This window comes from Amblyomma americanum, chromosome 1 (assembly GCF_052857255.1).
Source record: "Amblyomma americanum isolate KBUSLIRL-KWMA chromosome 1, ASM5285725v1, whole genome shotgun sequence".
NCBI lineage: Eukaryota > Metazoa > Arthropoda > Arachnida > Ixodida > Ixodidae > Amblyomma > Amblyomma americanum.
Window position 1 is genome coordinate 376,404,095 of NC_135497.1, and position 19,399 is coordinate 376,423,493.

Genomic DNA, 19,399 nt, shown 5'->3' on the forward strand with positions numbered 1-19,399 from the left:
ATTGGCTGCGAGGTATTTCCTAAGGTAATCGCTAATAGCCAAAGAATCAAACAGGGTTCTGTAAGGGCTGCTTGCCAGTACATCATATTGACATCAGTCAGGTGATGTCAGGCAATGCGTCGCAGGGAATGTAGGCATGGTGCTGAGATCTGAGGTTGTCTCATTTCTGCACTGTGCACGCATGACTTGTTTTGCTTTCCTTAGGTAAGCGTGTAGGCGTGTGGACTTGGGGTCTTGCTCTCCTGTGCTAAGAACTATTTTTTGTTTTGTTGCTTTTAAGTACGGCATGGGTGCTACGAGCACTACTGCACTGAGGCAGTGGCTCACGATTGCTGCAGAAGTTTGTCTCTACCATAAGGCACAGCCAGAGCAGCTAACCTTGTTTTTTTACACTAAGCCCATGGAGAAAATCAACCAAGTATTGCCACATTGCTCATCATATCAGAGAATTTGGCTTAAGTTATCCTTACAGGAGTCTGCTGCGCAGCTGGTTTATCTTCCGAGCAATGTTCAAGAAAGCATTACCTCTTTTTTCTTTTCCAGGTGGGAGCCTGGGGGTTTCCTTTTTTTTTTTTGCAAAAGGTAGCTGGAGTGTGCAAATTTTGAAGTGTTTAAACTTCTGCTTGCATCCGCATAACTGAATAACAAAAGAGAATAAAATTCCTTTTTAGCTATGCCTGGCAGTGCATTTAAAGTGGCACCTCAAATTTGACACTACGTACAACCATTATTTTAGGATGTTTTTGCAAATGCTACTGTGACAACTTCGGACTAGAGAAACGAGATGTTTATTTCAAGTTGCTCGAGACATCACTAGTCCGAGGCTGTACACCGACTGAGCGTCCAGGCCTCGCGCTCTCCATTTTGTAATGATGCTGGCCACCATCGGTAGCGGCAGACCACGTCACCGCATCGCATCGCTCAAACGTCAGACTGCAGCGCCTATGTCACATGTCACACCACCACGTCACTCACACGTCACAGTCACAGTGTCCCTTTATTTACCGAAAGGTAACTTGCATTTGTACCCTCAACTTAAAAGTTCAGAGAAAGCAAGGACAGCAAGAACCTCTGTTCTTTTTCTGTGCTTGGCTCGTGTCCTGGCTTTCTTAACTCTGGTTAGCTTTGGAGCATTTAGCACTGGCTAGTGCAGGTTGCTGTTGTCTTTTGTACATGCCTGCTTTCTGCCGTGCCCCAGCCCATGCAGCCACTCTGTTGTACCCGGGAGTATATAGTGTGTTTGAGTACCTAGCCTCGATGTGTAACTTTTTTTTCTTTTTGGCGACCTCAGGGGAGCGAGTCCTGGGCAGGACAGCCTCAGGTGCCGACATCCATGGGCCCCTGGCTTCTGAATCAGCTCGAAGAGTCGTCACTGTGTGCTGACTCCTGCTGGCCGCACTGAGGATGCCCACTCTTGCACTGCAGAAGAGAGGGCTCTGCTTCACTGGGCGGGCTTTTGCAAGACGCGCTTGGTGCCTAGGAGCAGGAGAGGTTGTTGGCCAAGACTGTTGCAGTTTGTGACAGCCCTGCGAAGTGGGACACTTGCGTGAGGTTGGAGCCTGACCCGTGAACTTCGTGGGCCTGCCCTGTCTCAAGTCTTGACACCGCTGCTGCAGCCAGCTCTGGGCATGCAAACCCGGCTCCGGGCGAGTCATTTGTTGCTTGTCGCCTTGAAAATTCCTTGGAAGTATTGTAAGAAGTTTGGTCATGGCTACTGCCCAAGTATACTATGTGGTGTTTTTTTTTTAACGTGTGGCTGTTGTCACAAGTTTAGGTAGTAGATCAAAAGTGCAGCAGAAGCCTGCTGCAGATGTTTAATTTTTCTCATTACAAGGTGGCGGATTATCGGTGCGCGCTTAAGGGGAGATGAGGGTCTTAAAAACTTGATTCTTTTTGTCAACACAACCTGTTGAAACTTGGCACACAGATGTATCATAGAATGCTGATTTCAAATACGCATTTAGATTTCAAATATCTCACCTGGAAAGAAATTTATAGCAAAATAACATCCCAATTGGGTCATTTCTTACGGGCCTTTGTGATAATTTCTCTGTTAAAAGAAGCTTTTTTAACAATATGTAAACATTTCCAAAGATCCACCGCACATCCTAAAGCTTTCCTTTTTCTTTTAAACATGATAGATTAGCAATTAGGCCAAGTGTGTGATCATTACTGCCACATTGCTTTTTCTTTCCAACTTTGCTATCCATTTATGATCAACAAAACAAATTTATAGCCATTTTATTAGCTTTAGGATGTGCTGTGGGCCGTTGCAAATGTTTGCTTATTCTTAAAAAAGCTTTCTTTTACTGATAAATTACTATAAAGGCCCGTAAGAAATGACCTAATTAGGATATGTTAATTTGGCATATTTTTTCTTCCAGGTGAGATATTTTAAATCTTAATACATATTCAAAATCAGCATCCTATGATATACCTGCGTGCTAAGTTTCAGCAAGATATGTTAACAAGTAAGAAAAAAAATTTTAAGACCCTCATACCTCCTTAACCTGCCACATCTTTCAATTCCTTGCTAAATACTGCACGCATGATTGTCAGAAGAGGCACCCTGGTGGTGGCACTGATGTGTCATGCGAGCGAGGCACAGGAATGCCAAGCACATGTTTACAAAGGTTAAACACGTGAAGCTGGAACTGTAGTGATTGTCCACGTCTCTTTGGAGTCTGATTTTAAAACCACGAGGGCACATGTTTTCAGGTTTGATGCTTAATAAACCATACTGTGTTGAATGCACACACACACACCTCGAACTGCAACTTGACCCTGTCGTCTTGCAAGACACAGGCTGTGCTCTGACCTGAAATGTCTTGAAAGGGGAGTCCTGCATTTGACTTGTGTAGGGTGGCTGCTGTGTTGTCTTCTGAATGAGAATGGCCACCTGGTGCCCGTGCTGTTCTTATGTTGCTGGTTCTCCCATTCACTGTAGGTCTTCTCTCCTGGCCACTTCAGCTCCACACGTTGGGGTGGCTGACATTTTGGGCAGCCATTACTGAACCACACTCTTGATTTCCCCTCTTTTCTGTCATTTTTGGCTTCCTGACTTCATGCTTATGACTTCCCTGGGCAGTGCTTGTGGGCTTGTAATTGCTGGCGCATATGTTCTCAAGAGAGTGAGCCAGATTTTTCAGCTTGAGTATACATTGGTAGCGTCAATTATGCTGAGAGTTTTTTTTTGTTTTATTAAAAGCATTACTGGAGAAGTGTTTGGGGATATCTTCTTCGATTGCTCGGCCTTTCATGAATAGGTTCTAACTATCATTGTACCAGTGTCCAGGGTTGTCACTGGTCAATAGCAGCTGCCTTGCACTCCGTTGCTAGAGCGAAATGAGGACACTTGCTGAAGTCTGGAAAGAGCTTGTACACGCACTTGAGCACAGCATTCTGTTTTCAATGAAACATGCTGTGATGCTGTGTTAAGCATTGAGCCATCACACATTGCATTGTGATAGTTCACACTTCGCTTTCTGTTAAGCTTTTCGTATTAAAGGGACACTAAAACGAAGCGCTGCATATATACTTTTATAGATTACTCTTCTAAGGTGTCATTTTGACCAAGAAAAAGCTCTGATAAACCAGAAAATTTTAGACGTGAAAGTGCTCCAATGCATTCTCTATCAGTTCCGAGGCTCCTGTGAAAGTATTCGCACATCACGAAAGCTGGCATTGACGATTTGTAACTGCTCAAAGATGATCAAGCAGGCAAGTTCATCAAGAGCCATGCCGGCTTCATGTTCTGTTATCTTGGTTTGCAGACCACTGTTAGCACTCTGCGAGCAAAATGCTTAAATTGCTGAAGTGTAGTGAAGGCTGAATTCTGTATATGTGATTCTGTGTCTGGGAGACCAATTGGTGCATGACTAATCGGGTGTTTATATGAGCTGTTTGGTTACTGTTGCTTGCCTTGTCACCACGTCGCTTGGTTGCAGCAACACGCAAAGGTTGCTTGCACAGTGAGCTAATCAAATGTGGACTGGATGAGAAAACACAGTTTGCAGCAAAAGTTTACGGGATGCTTATGTTCTGGGATAAATTTAGTGTAGTGCTGTCTCATGACCCGGTCACCTACTACTTATACTAGTGCATGTCCTCTCATGCTTGCATGCAGTTCAAGCACTTGGCTTGCATGACACTGTCGAAGAAAATATTTCTCCACACACCAGCATCCCATAAACTATTGCTGTTGACTGTACTTCTGATTCGTCATTGATCCTCCCTCACATTGTTCTGAAGCTGGTCTTCTCCTTTGCAAGCATGTTGACATGCTTGTCACTAATCTAATTCTTTCACTGCAGAATTCACTAATGTTTGTTCTGTACTTTTGAAGTAGAATCTGCCTTCTTCACAAGATGTGGTGTCCTCTGGGAAGTGCACAAAAATTCATCTGCTACCAGAAAACTGCTTGAAAACAAACGCACATGGGTGATGCAGGTGCGATCCACTTCCACGAGATGCCATGTATACATGCAAAGTGGCAGGTGCTGCCATCTGTTGGAGTGGCCATCTGTTAAAGAGCTTGGAGTGGCCATGTGAAAAAGGTGGATTGCAAAATTAAAAAAAAAAAGCATCCAGCTCAACATCGTGGTGGGGGGGGTTGCAGTAGAAGGCAGGGTGTGTGTTATGTAGAATACAGTTGCCTGATTCCCACTAATGCTGCTTATGACTGGCTGGTATGAAATCGGTTGCAATGGAAATGCTGGCAAGGTAGCAAGAGCTATTGTGGGGTTTTTTACTAAAATAACTGGGCTGAAGCACTGCATCCATGTTCATTGCCACTGGCCATGATCGTGCCTCCTGCTCTGTTGCTCACTTGGGGTTGCTCCAGTTGGTATTGGCTGTGTGTAGCAGTGGTTTCTATCATGTCGCACTTTTTGTCACTCACACAGAATTTTCTCTAGCTACCACTGAGGACAGCAGCAACAAAGTCCTTTCTGACAGGGATGCCTACTTGAAAATTGCTTCACATTGCAGTGCTAGAGCTTCCTCTCTGTTTTTTTGAGTCACAGTATTAACACTTCTGGCTACCTTTCCACTGTTGACAGGGTGGTGCTTCTTAAATCAGCAGAATCACAGAACATTCCATGTTGTATGGAGTTAAGGGAGATTAAAATTAGGGGCTGATTTCCTACTTTTCTTTTTTGATGCGATGTCATTAAGTCTTAAAATTCACCCGTTGGCTGGAAGGATGTGACGTCACATCCATTAAAGGCATCAAAATCTTCTAACGCTGTCGCATTGCCAGCAGGTAATTTAATTCGTGTCCCTGCGAATTTTATTTACAAAATCATGTCTTTGCTAAAAAAAAAAATGCCGGTAGAATTTTTGTAAGGTAAGCTGTCAGTCTAGCTTAATTTCGTGTTCCGTTTTAGGGAACCTTTTACTCTTGCTTAGCTATAACTTAGTCATACATTCCAGTAATGGTTGACTATTAGAAGACTTGGGGTGTTTCAGCCTAACATTTAAGAGCAGAAGTATTACAGTTGTTTGACAAGAACTTTGGAGGCCTGAGAGGTATGAGGAGCTATTTTCACATTTCGTGTAATGCACCTACTGTTCCAATTCCTTGATATCAACATGGCCCTCGTGTAGGAAGCAAAAACTAAGGCATGCTCTTTGTGCGTATCTCGAAGTAAGTGCACATCGAACAGCTGAAAACTGGAAGCTCCATCACTGCATATCCGTTTCTTGAGCTCATGCATCACTTTTCCTTGGAGATGCATGGTTTTGATGTAATATGCACTTAAAAACTGCAGGTACAATGCACTTACGAAGTATACTTCAAACCAGTGTGTTTCAGAAACTCGCAGGAGTAGAAAAAGCTTGTTCTTTTCTTTTCGCTCTGCATCTCATGTAATCTTGCTTTGTTGTGTTAGATCCTAACCAAATTGCATTTCTCGTATTTGACCCTGATGCTTCTGTGCTGTAGTGCCTAACTATTGCTGACTGCTCTGCTACAGGGAATGAGTTCGCAGTGTTGAAATATCTTGGCTATTCAAAAGTAGGAAAAAAAATTGGTCAAATTGGTTATAGAGTATGGATTACTGAGGCATAACTAATAGTTCAGTCAAGATTATAGTTAGAAGTAGCATAACTACTGCTAGTTCTGCATGAAACAGAACAGTGACACAGTTTTATGTGTTGCATAGATTAAATGCTCTTTTAACCCCTTTGCTTTCATTGCATGCTGCTTATGCACGCGTGGTTTGCTCTTCCTCGCTACAGGGGTATATATTAAGTACTCAGCACGACAGGGAGCTTCTCTAAAAGAGCCAGATGGGAAAGCTTATTTTTGTCATTATGCGGACTTGCTCTGTCAGCATAATTGCCCAGCAAAGCTCTTCATGTTATGAGGAGATGGCGTTGAAGAGTAGTCTTCCACATTCACATGGACATTTTGTGCATGGTACAATCTCATTGATTAATGTGTGAAATCACCCAGAAGAAAGTTTCGCCTTCTGACTGGTCTCAATGACAAATGTGTGCACTTTTTTTCCTCCTAGCATTTTTTCCTTTGACAGCAGATTACTTTTGGCATTGCATGCCTATACAGCCGGAAGAGCTCCTCAGGTCTGGCTTGCTTTTTGGACATTTCACCACTACCAACAATCTACTTCAGCTGCTGTTGCCTGGCTTTCACTTTTCTTTTGGCTTTGCTCTGGAAGTTTGGAAATGAGCTGTCCTTTTGATGCTGTGCAAATAGCATTGGTTGCAGGGTTGCGCTTTCACTTGTGTACAGCATCTCAGTTTGGATAAGCAGTGTGACGGAATGAAAGCTGCAGTGATAAGTACAGGTACAATGCAGATGTGGAAGAAGTGCCCAGTTAAAACAAATATTGATTCATAAATACTGCCGCCAGCTTGGTACATCTTGTTACATCTACACACCTGGCTGTACAGCCTCCCAGCTCCCGTTTTACAAGCCCAGCTAACTTCAGCAGAATGCCATTTCTGATGTGTCAGCAGTGCGGGCTCCGCTTTAAGTTTATTTAAGTTGCTGGACCAAGCTCGGCGAATGAAGAGTGCGCTGCCTTCGTTGGTATTTGTCGATCAACTTCAAACATATAAGGGGGATACGCCAGCTATTGCCTGTTCACTTAGTTTGCAGAGCATGGCAATGTGTCGGAATTTTTTCTCTTTTTTCATTATCTCACTTCTGAAGGCTTTGGCTCAGTACTTCCAAGATACTGCTGTTCCAGTGTAGGCCTGGCAATTGCTGCTACTGCTCTTTCAGTGTTTTTTTTTTCTTTTTGCCAGCTCATTCAGTGGAGAAAACAGGGACCAATCACGTCTTTATGACTCTGCAGGTGTTTTGGAATTAACAAGGAGCTCAACAACCAGTTTGGTTTCACTTGAAAAGAGCTTTCATTAAGAAATCCACAGCACCAATAACTTTTTCTTTTCAACGACTTTCATTATGAAAGGCTGCGCTTATTGAGAAATGCCGTGCCTACTGCTTAATCAGTTTCAGCGCTGTCAAGGTGAACCTAATGGCCCATTTGATTTGCCATTGTCATAGATTGATGTTCAGGGCCATTTCTAGTGTGCGAACAAAGCTGCTCCCATTATTACCCTGCAGGTTTCTCTTCCCCCTTAATATTTGTGTGCAACACTCCTGTGGTCCACAGCTGGCGTTTGTTGTTTCACATCACTCTCTACTGATGATTGGGTGTCATGTGCAGGTGTACTGAGACAGAAAAAAAAAAAGACAAAAAGCTTCATCTTTATCTTTCACAGTGCTGTCCAGAGCCCATCGTTGTACCCTGTTTAAAATCCAGTGTAATCGCATAAACTGGAAGCAGCCCGCAGAAGGCTAGCCCCGCTCAGAATTAGAATAAAACTGTGCCTTGTGCCAGTTTTTCTGTCCCCCACTTTTTTTTTTTTGCAGAGATAGCTTTTCACTTGTTTCAGGGAATTTCCAGGTCCATTGCCTCTTTATCTTCTGATTAAGTATGAATGAGAAGTAGATGAAAAGTCATTTTTATTTGCTTCATTGTGAAAAATTGTAACAATTTCTGCAAGCTGGCTTAGAGTGGATGCTGTCAGAGTAACAAATTTTAATAAGCTCATGCCAAATTCATCAATTTTTACATCCCAAAGCCACCAGTAGACTGGAAGAAATACTGCATTGGGTGCACCAGACTAATTTTGACCATTTGTGGTTCCTTGACATGCGCCACTGCTTAAGCACGAGGCCATTTCTAGAATATTTTCCCCCATTGAAATGTGTGGGGCACCAAGCTGGTGACCTTATACTGGAGTGCCCTAGGCTGCTGTGCCACCGTGCCGGGTCAGGCCAAAGTTCCACCTAGACTTTGAGAGTGAACATGAGCACCGCTGTCCCCACTCACAGAGCAGCTCTCAAGGGTGAAATGTGTGGCTTTGAAAAATAAGCATGCCTGTACATGTGCGTATCACCCTGAGCAAGCTAGCTGCCAGGAGATATTTGGAAGGTGCTTTGTTTGTTTTGCTCTTCTTGTGCAGCTGTGGCTGTGTTTTTTTCATGACTGAACTTTAGTTGAGGCAAGTTGTAGTCATCTCACTTAGAATCTGCTTAAGAACCTTGACAGAAAGCTACAGCTGGCACTAGTAAAGAAAGCATAAGGTCCCAGATGTGCACATCCCAAATGATGCACCTCCGTAGCATGGCTGTTAGTCTTGGTTTAGGTTCTGGGCTGCTTTGCATCAAATGGGAGATTGTTTTTGTGGACATTTTTATTTTTTATTATGTTGTTTTCATGTATCCTGGCTGGATTTCATCTAGTTTATTGAAAGCTGGCCAGCCAATCAAGTAGAATGTGTGTTAGTGTCCTTCACATTGCATTGTTTTTTTAACTGTCGGAATGTTACCATTTGCCTAGTGAACATATAAACAGCATCACATGTTTTCTTGACAAATGTACAGTTGTTACTTTGAAAACTCTAGTGTATGCTAACTTAGAGCTGAACTCTCGAAAGCCATGCAAGCCATGGGTACCAACACATGGAAGACTAGGTGCTGGCTATGGTTGAAATATCCCACCACAAGGGGAATGGAGTACAGCAGCTGAAGTTCACAGTGTGTGCAATCAATTATAGTGAATGGCTTATCACCATGGAAACTGCTGAGGGCCACTGTTATATACAGGCTTTCAGAACCTTCACTACCTGAGCAGCTGTTCCAGCCATGTCCTCAGACATGAATTCTTGCACTCAGAAGTGCAGACATAGAGGGGGGAATCCTCATTTGATGACCGCGTTTGATTTCTGTGAAATCGTGGCCTCGTGGTGTTGCTGCCATTCATTGCTGCCACTACAGAGTGTCATTGTATTCCAGCTGCTGGGAAGGTAACACACACACATTACAAAGACAAAAGCATAGAGAAAAAAAAAACAGCCCCATGCCACGTTCATTGTTCGCTCACATTGTTGTGCTGCTGTTATGTGCGGCTGTGTTCAGTTAAATGCGTTGGCTGGTGGCCCTGGTCAAAATATTCTACACTTTGCTGTTTAGCTGCATGGCAACCATTCGTTTACTTCATCATTAGCTTTGCAGTGAAAAACTAGGTGCGGTAAAGCAAGAAATATAAAGCACAGCACCACATCCACTGTTTGACAGGCCTTATCAATGGGCTAGGAAAATTTGTGGTCCGAGAACTTTCTTCCCTCCAAATAGCCTGGAAAAGAGTGTGTGTATATGAGCATCATTACTGCTTCTTGATGACCATCCATCAGCCTGCTGCCAATGACTCTCTTGGTGTGGCTGGTTTTTGCACCTTTGTAACCTCTCTGACTGAATGTGCATTGGCAGTGGGGAGAGTGGGTAGTGAAAGGGTCCATGCAAGAGTATTGGCAGTTTTAAAAAGCGCATGGCTCTGTCTAGCGCAGGCTTGTCACTTGATGGAGGGCTCGTGTCCACTATTCGATATCGGTCACATAATTTTTGTGTTGTGCACTCTGCGGAGTTGAGCTTGAGCCAAACATTCATCAGATTCTACAGCCATCAGAGAAGAGGAGTGTGGCAGGCAATGAGTTGCAATGAGTCACCAGTGTTGGGTCATTGTCACATTTGAAACTGGGCAAGTTGCGTCTTCATAAAACCACATCATTTGCATTGAAATTTTTTCTGCATACTTCTGGGGTGAAAACTGGATTGTTGTTGCAGTGGTTACCTACTTCTATATTTTTTCATTGAAGATAGGCCTTGCAATGTCACTGCTAGGCTCCTGCAGCTGCCCTGAAGGATGAAGGCTCCAGGGAATGGCAGTTGTGATTTGACACCCCCCTCCTGATGTGTCGCTCGGCTCCTATAAGAGTACTTTCAGATTTCGGTCACAAAGAACCAAGAGTGCACTGTGCGATTTTCAGAAATCGGCAGACCAGAATTTGCAGAGGAGTGGTTTGTACCAGGAAATAAATTACTCTTCTCTGCTAATCGCTGTTCTCATTATTGTACCCATGAGCATTTTCTAAAGCTTAGTGGCCCCTGTACTTATATTTCTCAAAATGCATCATGCCTGGCTAACAACCAAGCTAAGTGGTCCCTTTCCCAATGACCAAATGCTAGTGGCGTTTGTGCTTAGCATGCCTGTATTGTCACGCGCCTCTGGTGTGGTGTGCCCTACATCAGATGTTGCCAACAGTGTCCATAGCAAGATGATTAGTTCGGTGCCAGTAAAGCATAGACAACACTGGAATTTGTTTGCATTATCCTTTTAAGAGCGCATAGTTCAATGCCGTTGCACATTCAGGCTGGCACCAATACATCGCACATGTTCACTGCTGGAGCCAGCCAGCTGGGGGAGTTGAAACGCGATTTTTCCATACAAATGTGCAGAAGCCAACCATATCAAAAGATGCCACTGTTAAAGTAGGTGATTAAGTGCAGGCTTTGTTATTCTGAGCATGGTAGCTCTGTGCAGACCTGTTCCCTGTGCACTGGCCTGCCTTGTCTAGTACATTTTACATATCTGTGTTGGTGTGCTGCTGTTGTGCCAGATGGTGTCGCGCTTGCCATATGCTATTGAAGCGTATCCCACAGGGCGTCGCACTTTTTCATCTGGTGTCATTTACTTGTAGCCGCTTTCTATGACAAAGTAGGCCTGCCACCCTGCCTGGCACATTTTGTTGAGCTATACGTAAAGGGGAACTCCACTATGTGGAAGGTGCCGATTGTTTTCAGTGTATGTGTTTGTTTCAATTTTCATTGTTCACTGTACTGGTAGCCTCTTTTTTTCTGCCACTATTGCTTTCAGTGTTCCATCAGTACTACACAGGGCCACTTCGCTTTTAGCATCAGATGCAGCAAAATCTCAGATGGTGAGGTTCTTTTATCACTATCATTATTCAAACATATTTGCACAGATTTACAGCTATATATATCTTGCATTGCATCGACTATCTCATTCTTTCCATATTATCATGTGGGGGTTTTATTTTGTTTAATGGCAAAGCAGCACTCGCAGTGGCAACACTTATGCAGGGAACAGAAGACTTTTTACCTGTTTATCAGTGTGTCATTTGTGCTGTATGGAGCCGTGCCTCTGTATGAACTGTCCAGTGTTTCATTCCTGCTGCCGTTACTTACTTTGAATGCCTTTTGCAGCTTGTGCCTATCTTATGTTTCATAGGCCATCATTCTTCAACACTTGCGTGGTGTTCGCGGTTTTTATTTGCAAGCACTCTGCAGCTCCTTGACACGGACATGTACACCTCGCCAATTCTTTAACGGTACCGCGCGAGCGTCGACCAAACTGCTAGTCAGCGCCTTATCACGGCACAGAGCGACTAAACCAGCGAGAATAACCGATTGCGCACGTTTCTTCCGTCGCGACGGTCATCGACTAGGCTCTTCCCACTAATGGGACACAACCCCTCTCACGGTTTGCTGAGTGCGCTTATTCTTGACCGAACCGAAATAGCAGGGGCACGAGTAACTATATTGCATTTTTTTTGCCAGAATTTATCGCATGATTGCGCATACCCTGGAAAAACATGAACAAAACTAGCAAAACAGGACAAATGCTTCGTTTTACGATAAAGAATAAAGACGCCTCGTTGGATGTTGACGCACAACCACTGTTTATTGAGGCACATCATCATCCATGTGATGGTGGCCGCGTGCGTTCCAGCGCTCATGTGCGCACTCGTGCGTGGTCAGTAAGCCAGGCAAGCTCCATCCGACTGAACAACCCCAGCCATGCGTCGAGGTAGGGACTCGTATAGAGCTGGTACGAGGTCCGTGTCAGCTTCAAGCAATTCCCATTCCCCCTTGACGGCTTCCCAGAGCTCGTCGGAAGTCGCATGGTGCAGGCCCATTCTTGACAAGTTTCTTTTCATTATTTCCCACACATTCTCAATTATGTTGAGGTCGGGCCCCTTGCGGCGGCCATGGCAGTGTCATGACACCAACTTGCTCTAGGTGAGCCTTCACAGACCGGGAAGTGTGGATAGGAGAAAGGTCTTGTTGAAGGTAAAAACATCCGTCCTTAAAAGGTCCATCAAGCACGTGGGGAAGGAGTTGTCAATAATTTCAATATATGCCTCCGAGCAGAAACGACCGGGAATCCGACAAATGGGCCCGAGTCCGTCCTTGGTAACGACTCCGCAGACGTTGACACTCGTGCGACCGCTGGATTTTACGGCTTGGGTGTAGCACGGGTCATACCTACAAAAACAAAAACAGCCAGTTTTAATATCTGAATGTAATACCATATTGTCGGTGCAATTTCAAGGCATAACGTAGGCTACATCGAAGAAACAAAGCTGCTCAATTCATTTGTGGCAAAGGCAGTAAGCATTTTTGCGCATTTGACGGTAACATGAAACTGAGTAGAAGGTCCACCATGGGCATCGTTTACAATCACACACAAACTGAGCTCTGTATACCTTGACAGGGCTGGACGGTAGACTCTGCTTTTGGTTCCACTGAGTGCAGAACGTCGACTCGTCAGTGAATGCTACTTGACCCCAGTCGTCCACTGTCCACTGCAGATGCTCGTGCGCAAACCGCAGCCTTTCTGCCTTGCTGGTGGCCGAAAGCAATGGTTTTTGGGCCGCACATCTGTTCGTGAGGCCTGCTTCACGTAGCCGTTTTCGCACAAGCTCGTCACTTGTGTCCAAGCCGACAATCTCCTTTATCTGGCCCGCCGTCATGAAAGGATCCGCAGCAGCTACAGCAACGATGGCCATATCTTGCTCTCGTGTTGTCTTCCGGTTTAAACATCTGGGTGCGTCTCCAATGCGGCCTTCATCACGGAAGGCCTGAATAATCCTATTGACTGTTGCCTTCCTCACACCAACTTCCCTAGCTATCTCCCTTTGAGATTTTTCCGCTGTCGCCAGTGCAACAATACGCAGCCGCGTTTCTTCCGGGATGCGTGGGGGCATTCTTCTTGCTCCTAGACAGCGAGTAAAAAACATTCGACGGGGCGACCACACTTTATGCACAACCGTAGTTGCGTTGTCACCAAGGACGCCTTCGTAGTGCGTTTTGCGGCTGAGTAAAAGCTAGCGGCATGCCTAAAACGTTAACAAAGATTTGCCCAGCCTGTCGTTAACTGCTTCATCACGCCGCTGTCATCAACCGGGGGGAGGAGAACAACACGGCCGGGGTTGTGTCGCCATCGCGGGAAGAGCCTAGCAGACGACAATCGCTGTGTGGGCAAACTTGTGCGCGCACGATTATTCTTGCTGGCTTCGCCGCTCCGCGCCGCGATAAGGCGCTGACAAGCAGTTTGGTCGGCGCTCGCGCAGTACTGTTAAAGAATTGGCCCACTGTATATGCCATGCTTGTACGTGTTGTGCACAAGTGTGGTTGCGCTTCAGATACGCTGGTGCCGCTTTTTTCTTGTTACAGATTTTAAGACACGGTGTTCTACAAACTGAGTTCACATTGTGACTGAGAGGTGCGTGCAGCAGCAGCAACAGTAGTGTATGCTGTCTCAGGCCCTTCTCTAATGGGACTGGGCTTTGCTAGCAGGTCTGCCATTAGTTTTGTCATTTTTTTTATGGTCGCTGTCACACGCTTTTATACACAAAGGGCACTCCCCTGAGGATTGATAAACTGTGAGTAGGTGTGGTTATCCCAGCATCTAAACATCGATACTTGAGGACAAATGGGCACAAGCTAGCCTTGTTGGGGACGTGGTAGGAAGGTGTTCAAGCAAAGTTCTGGCACAACAGACGCCAATATTGTTCATATGTGCCCATTTAAAAAGTGTTCATGACTGTTCATGAAAGTAGGCCTGAAAGGTCAGTTTGTTTACTTAGGGTGTGCCTTTGACTTTTAGTTGTCCTATTCAAGGTTGAGTTATTCAATTTGTGCACATGTGGTATGTACTTGCATTCCACTGCGAAATACCGAGCAAGGTCCCCACTCTCCTGCCTTTTTCTTTGTGATAACATTTGCCTAACGCTACAGTGTAGTGGTCTCTGTGTTCATGTGCAACTTGTTTTATTGTGAACGCTTACATTTAATTAATTGCAGAGCTGGTAGCACACACCAGCTGAAGCCAAGGCAGAAGCTTTTGCTCTGTCAGGAGCTTGTTTTTGGAAGCCCCCATGGGGTATGGCATGTGATGTCAAACAGTGGAGTGAGCGGCACCACACTTTTCTGCACTGGCATTCCATTTGTGTTTTCTGCAGTTTCAATTTTTTTGCTTAATTTAGGCTTTTTAAAACTGCTATGTCATTGCAGATGCTAGCTAGTGCTTCTAACATTTAGGTGGTGGTTTCTTCATAATTTCTTCATTATTCAAATTTTTTAATGTCTTCAAAGCAGTAAAACTTTGCTTGGGTAACAAGCAGGAGATAAAAATTTGCAGCGCAGAATTTTTCAATAACCTTTCGATTTTGCATAATGACCATTGAAATTTTTGGTGCTTCAAGCCAGCATGTGGCATCTAAATGTGGGGTAGCTTTGGAAAACATTTGAGAAATGTGTTAGGTATAGTACTGCAAGGATTTCATACACTTCTGCGTACTATAAAGAAAATACTTTGTACTGTCTGTATTGTATCTAGTGCACAGGCAGTGACGCTGCACCATTCATGGAAAGTATACATACCAGTCCAACCACCCCTTCAACAGAGGCAGATTTTCTTCTGCAGGCTAATCAGTGTGCCATTTTTTTTTAATGAAGGAAAGTTCGTAGTGTTTGGTATTAGACCATCTGTCTCTCATACAGTTTTGAGTCAAAAATGGCTCGCACACCTTCATCTAGTTCACTGAGCATGCCTTGTGGCAGTGTGCAAACTGCAGAAAATACTGGTGTGATTTAGAGACATTCATAGAATCCCCGCCATGTGACTTGCGCAGTTTGGTGTCTAAAGGTGCCAGCGGTGGAAGTTGCTAGTGAATTTCTGAATGTGGTGGTATGGCAGCCACTTCATCCGTGGTGTATACAGTGCATTGGTGTGCCCGTCTCTCTGCTTTGACATCGCAGAGTGTCGCTATAGGAGGGTGTCGAGACGCTTGCTCGGGATTTTGTGGTGCTTTCGTTGTGCCAGCAAGCTTTCCGGTGGCACTATAGCGAACAATTTATTTTGATGTCGTGCAGTAAGCGCACTTCTGCTTGCGCAACATGGTCGCACAGAACACTGCTTGCGAATGGTTTGCTTTTTCTCGTCAGTGCGCATATTGCGCCACTGGGAAATCATGATCAAACGTGCAAAGGGACTCTGTGTAAAGTTCTGAACGCTGTCACTGATGGCACTGCGATAAAATTGTCAGGGCCCAAGTGCGGACCCACGGTGCGAAGTGCCCGCAGACCAGCGACACCAGAGATGCCGTACTCCCTTCCCACTTCATGTGTTTAGCAAAACTGCTACCAATTAGTCATAGAGTCACTGAATAAGTTTTCAAGTATCTCAATACTGCACTCTCCATCATCGGATTTGGAAGCTTCATGGCTGGCCTTGACTGACATTCCCAACACTGCAATCTCATCCGTGGTACCCCGTGTATCCTCCTTTGCAACGCTGTTTTTATATATGTTAAATGTTAAACTTCTGCGTAGTTGGCACAGCTAACTTTGGAGATAACGTGAACAGACATTCAGAATAAACTGGAAACAATTTTGTAACTCACTGAAGCAAAATCTTTAGCATGTGTGCGGGTCCTAGAGGAAACCTCGGACGATTTGGAAGCTCGCTGCTCTATCGCAAGTTGTTGCAAATAATACTGTAGCATTGGGTCGCAGTAGGCATATTTCTTCCAAGCCCGGTGGCACGTTGAAAAGGGATGTGGTACTCTGAAAACTTATCCGGTCACTCTAGTTAGTCTCGGTGCGTGTCGCAGTAGTGTGCGGGGTGTGCAGTGGGGTTCGCATGTTTCCGGTGTTTACTAGAGCGTCTGTGCAGGCTGTGGACATTTTCTCTGTCGGATTCGAGCATTTGGAGATGGCCTTTGGGATTGCTGTGGGTATCCTTTGCGCGATTTCACCGCATGGAGTTGGCCTGGTCTTGAAAGAGTTTCCGAGACCTTTCGCAAATGCATCCTGCCTGTAGGTATGTGCGCCAAGGCGTCCTGTCATTGACGCAATTGGTTTCACACTTTTTAGTGTCCTCCTCAGATGCTGCGTTGTTTTCTTATTCCGCACCCAGAAAGTGCTTTGCATTGCTCCTGTGGTGAAAGAGCCATCATATCCCGTTGGTCGAATGAACCAGTAAAAGTGACGCGGTTCGTCTGTGGCAGCGCCTCTAGCGAACTGTATTCTATTTATCCGGAGAACATGCTAACTCACTGCAGGAGACTACGCTTCATCTGTGCATTGGGAGGTTTGCGCGCGCATGCGCTGGGCACGCGTTGTGGGATGCGCTTTTGCTGAGTGATCCTTTGCTTCCTTGCCGTGGTGCGATGCATTGAGCTGATTGCGTTGGTCTCCTTTGTGCACATCACATGCACACACGGTTGCTGTAATAAAAGGCTGCTCCAATCTCAGTGGCTGTCGTCTCATCTCTTCTATGTTTAGGCAACATGCAATGAAGGGAAGTTTGACAGTGGACTAATTTTTGTCATGGAAGAAATGATCCTGACACACGGCCAACCATAAGGAATTGAGATTTTATCCTCTGAGAGGTATGCCCAGTATCGCGCAGCATTTATGGCTTCGAGTTTTTATTTGGTGGCAATTATTTGGCGGTGGCGGAGGGAAGGGGCTCAAATGCGTGACGAAATATTCCCGAAAGCAATGACGGTTGCGAAAACAGCTTTGAATTAATTGCTAACGTTTTTAAAGCGAGCTTGCACGACCTCGTTCTTTTTGCCACATTTCGCGCGTACTTGTCGCTCGCGTCCAGGAACACACACGCGGGCACGAAAGAATGCGATCCACGAGCTGCATGGACTGTCGCCCCGAGCCAGCTTCGCGGCGGTTAAAAAGTTATTTCAAAGAAAGTTTTTTTTCCATACACCGCTTTACTCGCGATTTATTTCGTTCTTCGTGGACAGAACCTGTTGAAAGGTATTCTTACGGTATTTCAGAACATTTTTACTTGTGCAGGCATCAAATTGCCAGCGCCTAATGGGCCCCTGGTGGCATGTGAAAGGCTGCTCGCAAGACATGCGACTCTGCTCCCTCGAAACCATAGAGTTTCTTACTATTAATAGTAAGAAACTCTATGCTCGAAACGGAACTCCCTTGACTGCGGCGCATTCCTTTGGTTCAAGGAGGTCTGGGGCTGCCCTGTGACAGCTGTCTATAATTTCGCTGGCAGTCGAGGTGCATAGTTTCTTACTATCAACTAGAGGGAAAGCTCGCGCCCCCCGCCTATGGGAGTTTGCATGGAGCTTCCTCAAGACCACCTGTACCACCATGGGCACTCTACATCATGGGGCGGAGAGCTACATACAGACTGCAGCGCTCGTCCTTGTGCTTCCATGTTTGTCTCCTGTCCCGTACTTAGCGCTGTTCCTGCACCATGCAATACCAACTAGCCCGTCAACTCACTCTGCAGAACAACTTTTGGCCAAAAAATAATAAAAAAACAAACGTTCGTTAATCAAGAATGTCCTAACAATTGCAACAAACGAGCAGAAAAGCATGTAAATATAAAGATTGCCCAAAATAAGCGATGGCTTGCTCTCCTATTGGCCAAGTATTGCAGACAACAAAAGCCAACATTTTGTGCTTAACAGGCATGTTTTTAAAAACTGTTCTCAAAAAATGTTTTGTCGCTTTTCCACAGCATTTCAAAAGCAAAAACCTTTTATTGGCGTCGTGTGCTGTTGCGTTTTCGCTACTATGGCTTTTCCACACTACTTTTACGCGCGCTCTGCACCGTGTATATGGAATGGGACATCTCAGTAACGCCACTCTGTTTTCCTGAAAAAAAGCCTACTGTTCCGCACCAAGTAGCTCATCGCCCCATGATGCTTTGCACGCCCATGGAGGTTCAGGTGCAGCGCCGCCAGCTTTCCCTCTAGCCGAAGTGGTGTGGAATGCTGATGCCAATCGGAGTGTTCAGTAATCCCGGACAGTGATGTGACTGCTGCGCCACTTGCGCCAAACTGCGTCAAACTACAAAACTTGCTACATAATGCTGCATTGTGATGCTAAGAGTAATCGGCGTCAAGCCTGTGCCACCACTTTGTATTTCCTTGAAAACAAAATTCTCGGGTGCCGCATATAATCTTACATCTGCGTTAGTGGCAGTGGAGGAAAACTTGAGCACCCTTGAAAGTATTGGTGAGCGCTATCAAAATACGGAAAGGGACGAACGCACTATATACTCATTAACGTCAAATCATACACAGAAGAGGGAAGAGCGCACGGCGCTGACGAGCGATATGAAGGGGAAAATAAGTATACTATATATATAAAATAAAAACGATCAACACGTGCCTTTACAACAGCCGAAGATTACTATTCTTGAGGTAGTTTAATTCAGTTTTCCCTAACATCACCGAAGGGGAGCTGACGCGTTGTTCTGTCCGAGCGAAAATTGGTTTAGTCTTCTTCATATGATCTACGCGAGCCGATGTGTGTGGTGCCGGGAGAAGATGTGAACTTGCAAATAGTGTGTTGCTGTGGTAGAGTATGGAAAAAAGATAAACGGCTGAATTTTCTGCGCATGACCAGATGCGGGAGATCGAGCGATATTTTCAGTGCTGTTACACTTTGATACCGAGAGTAACGGGAAAAGATGAATTGAGCAGCCTTGTTTTGCACAGATTCCAACATGTTATTAAGATAGGTATAATGAGGGTTCCAGATCACTGACGCGTATTCTTTTGGAGGCCTGATTAGCATGTTTGTATGCGTGTAGTTTTGTGTCCTGGTTGGCTTGGTGTAGTCGGTGTTAAAGACCAAGTTTTTTAAGGCTTTGGTAGTGATCAGTTCAATATGAGAGCTCCAGGATAAATTAGAGCTAAAATTAACACCGAGGTATTTTGTTGACGCTGC

At 45.0% G+C, this 19,399-nt stretch overlaps 1 protein-coding gene across 7 annotated transcripts in view; it reads left to right on the forward strand.

The window, feature by feature from the left end:
- Positions 1-16,935, forward strand: part of roq (RING finger and CCCH-type zinc finger domain-containing protein roquin) — a 157,021-nt gene extending 140,086 nt beyond the window's left edge. For all 7 annotated transcript variants that reach the window (XR_013311510.1, XM_077650136.1, XM_077650138.1 and 4 more), the window contains one exon: positions 1,292-16,935. Coding sequence is in view for 6 of the 7 variants with exons in the window: in XM_077650136.1 (XP_077506262.1) it covers positions 1,292-1,402 (111 nt within the window). In the remaining variant the exon portion in view is untranslated. The remainder of the gene's footprint in view (positions 1-1,291) is intronic.
- The last annotated feature ends 2,464 nt before the right edge of the window (positions 16,936-19,399 follow it).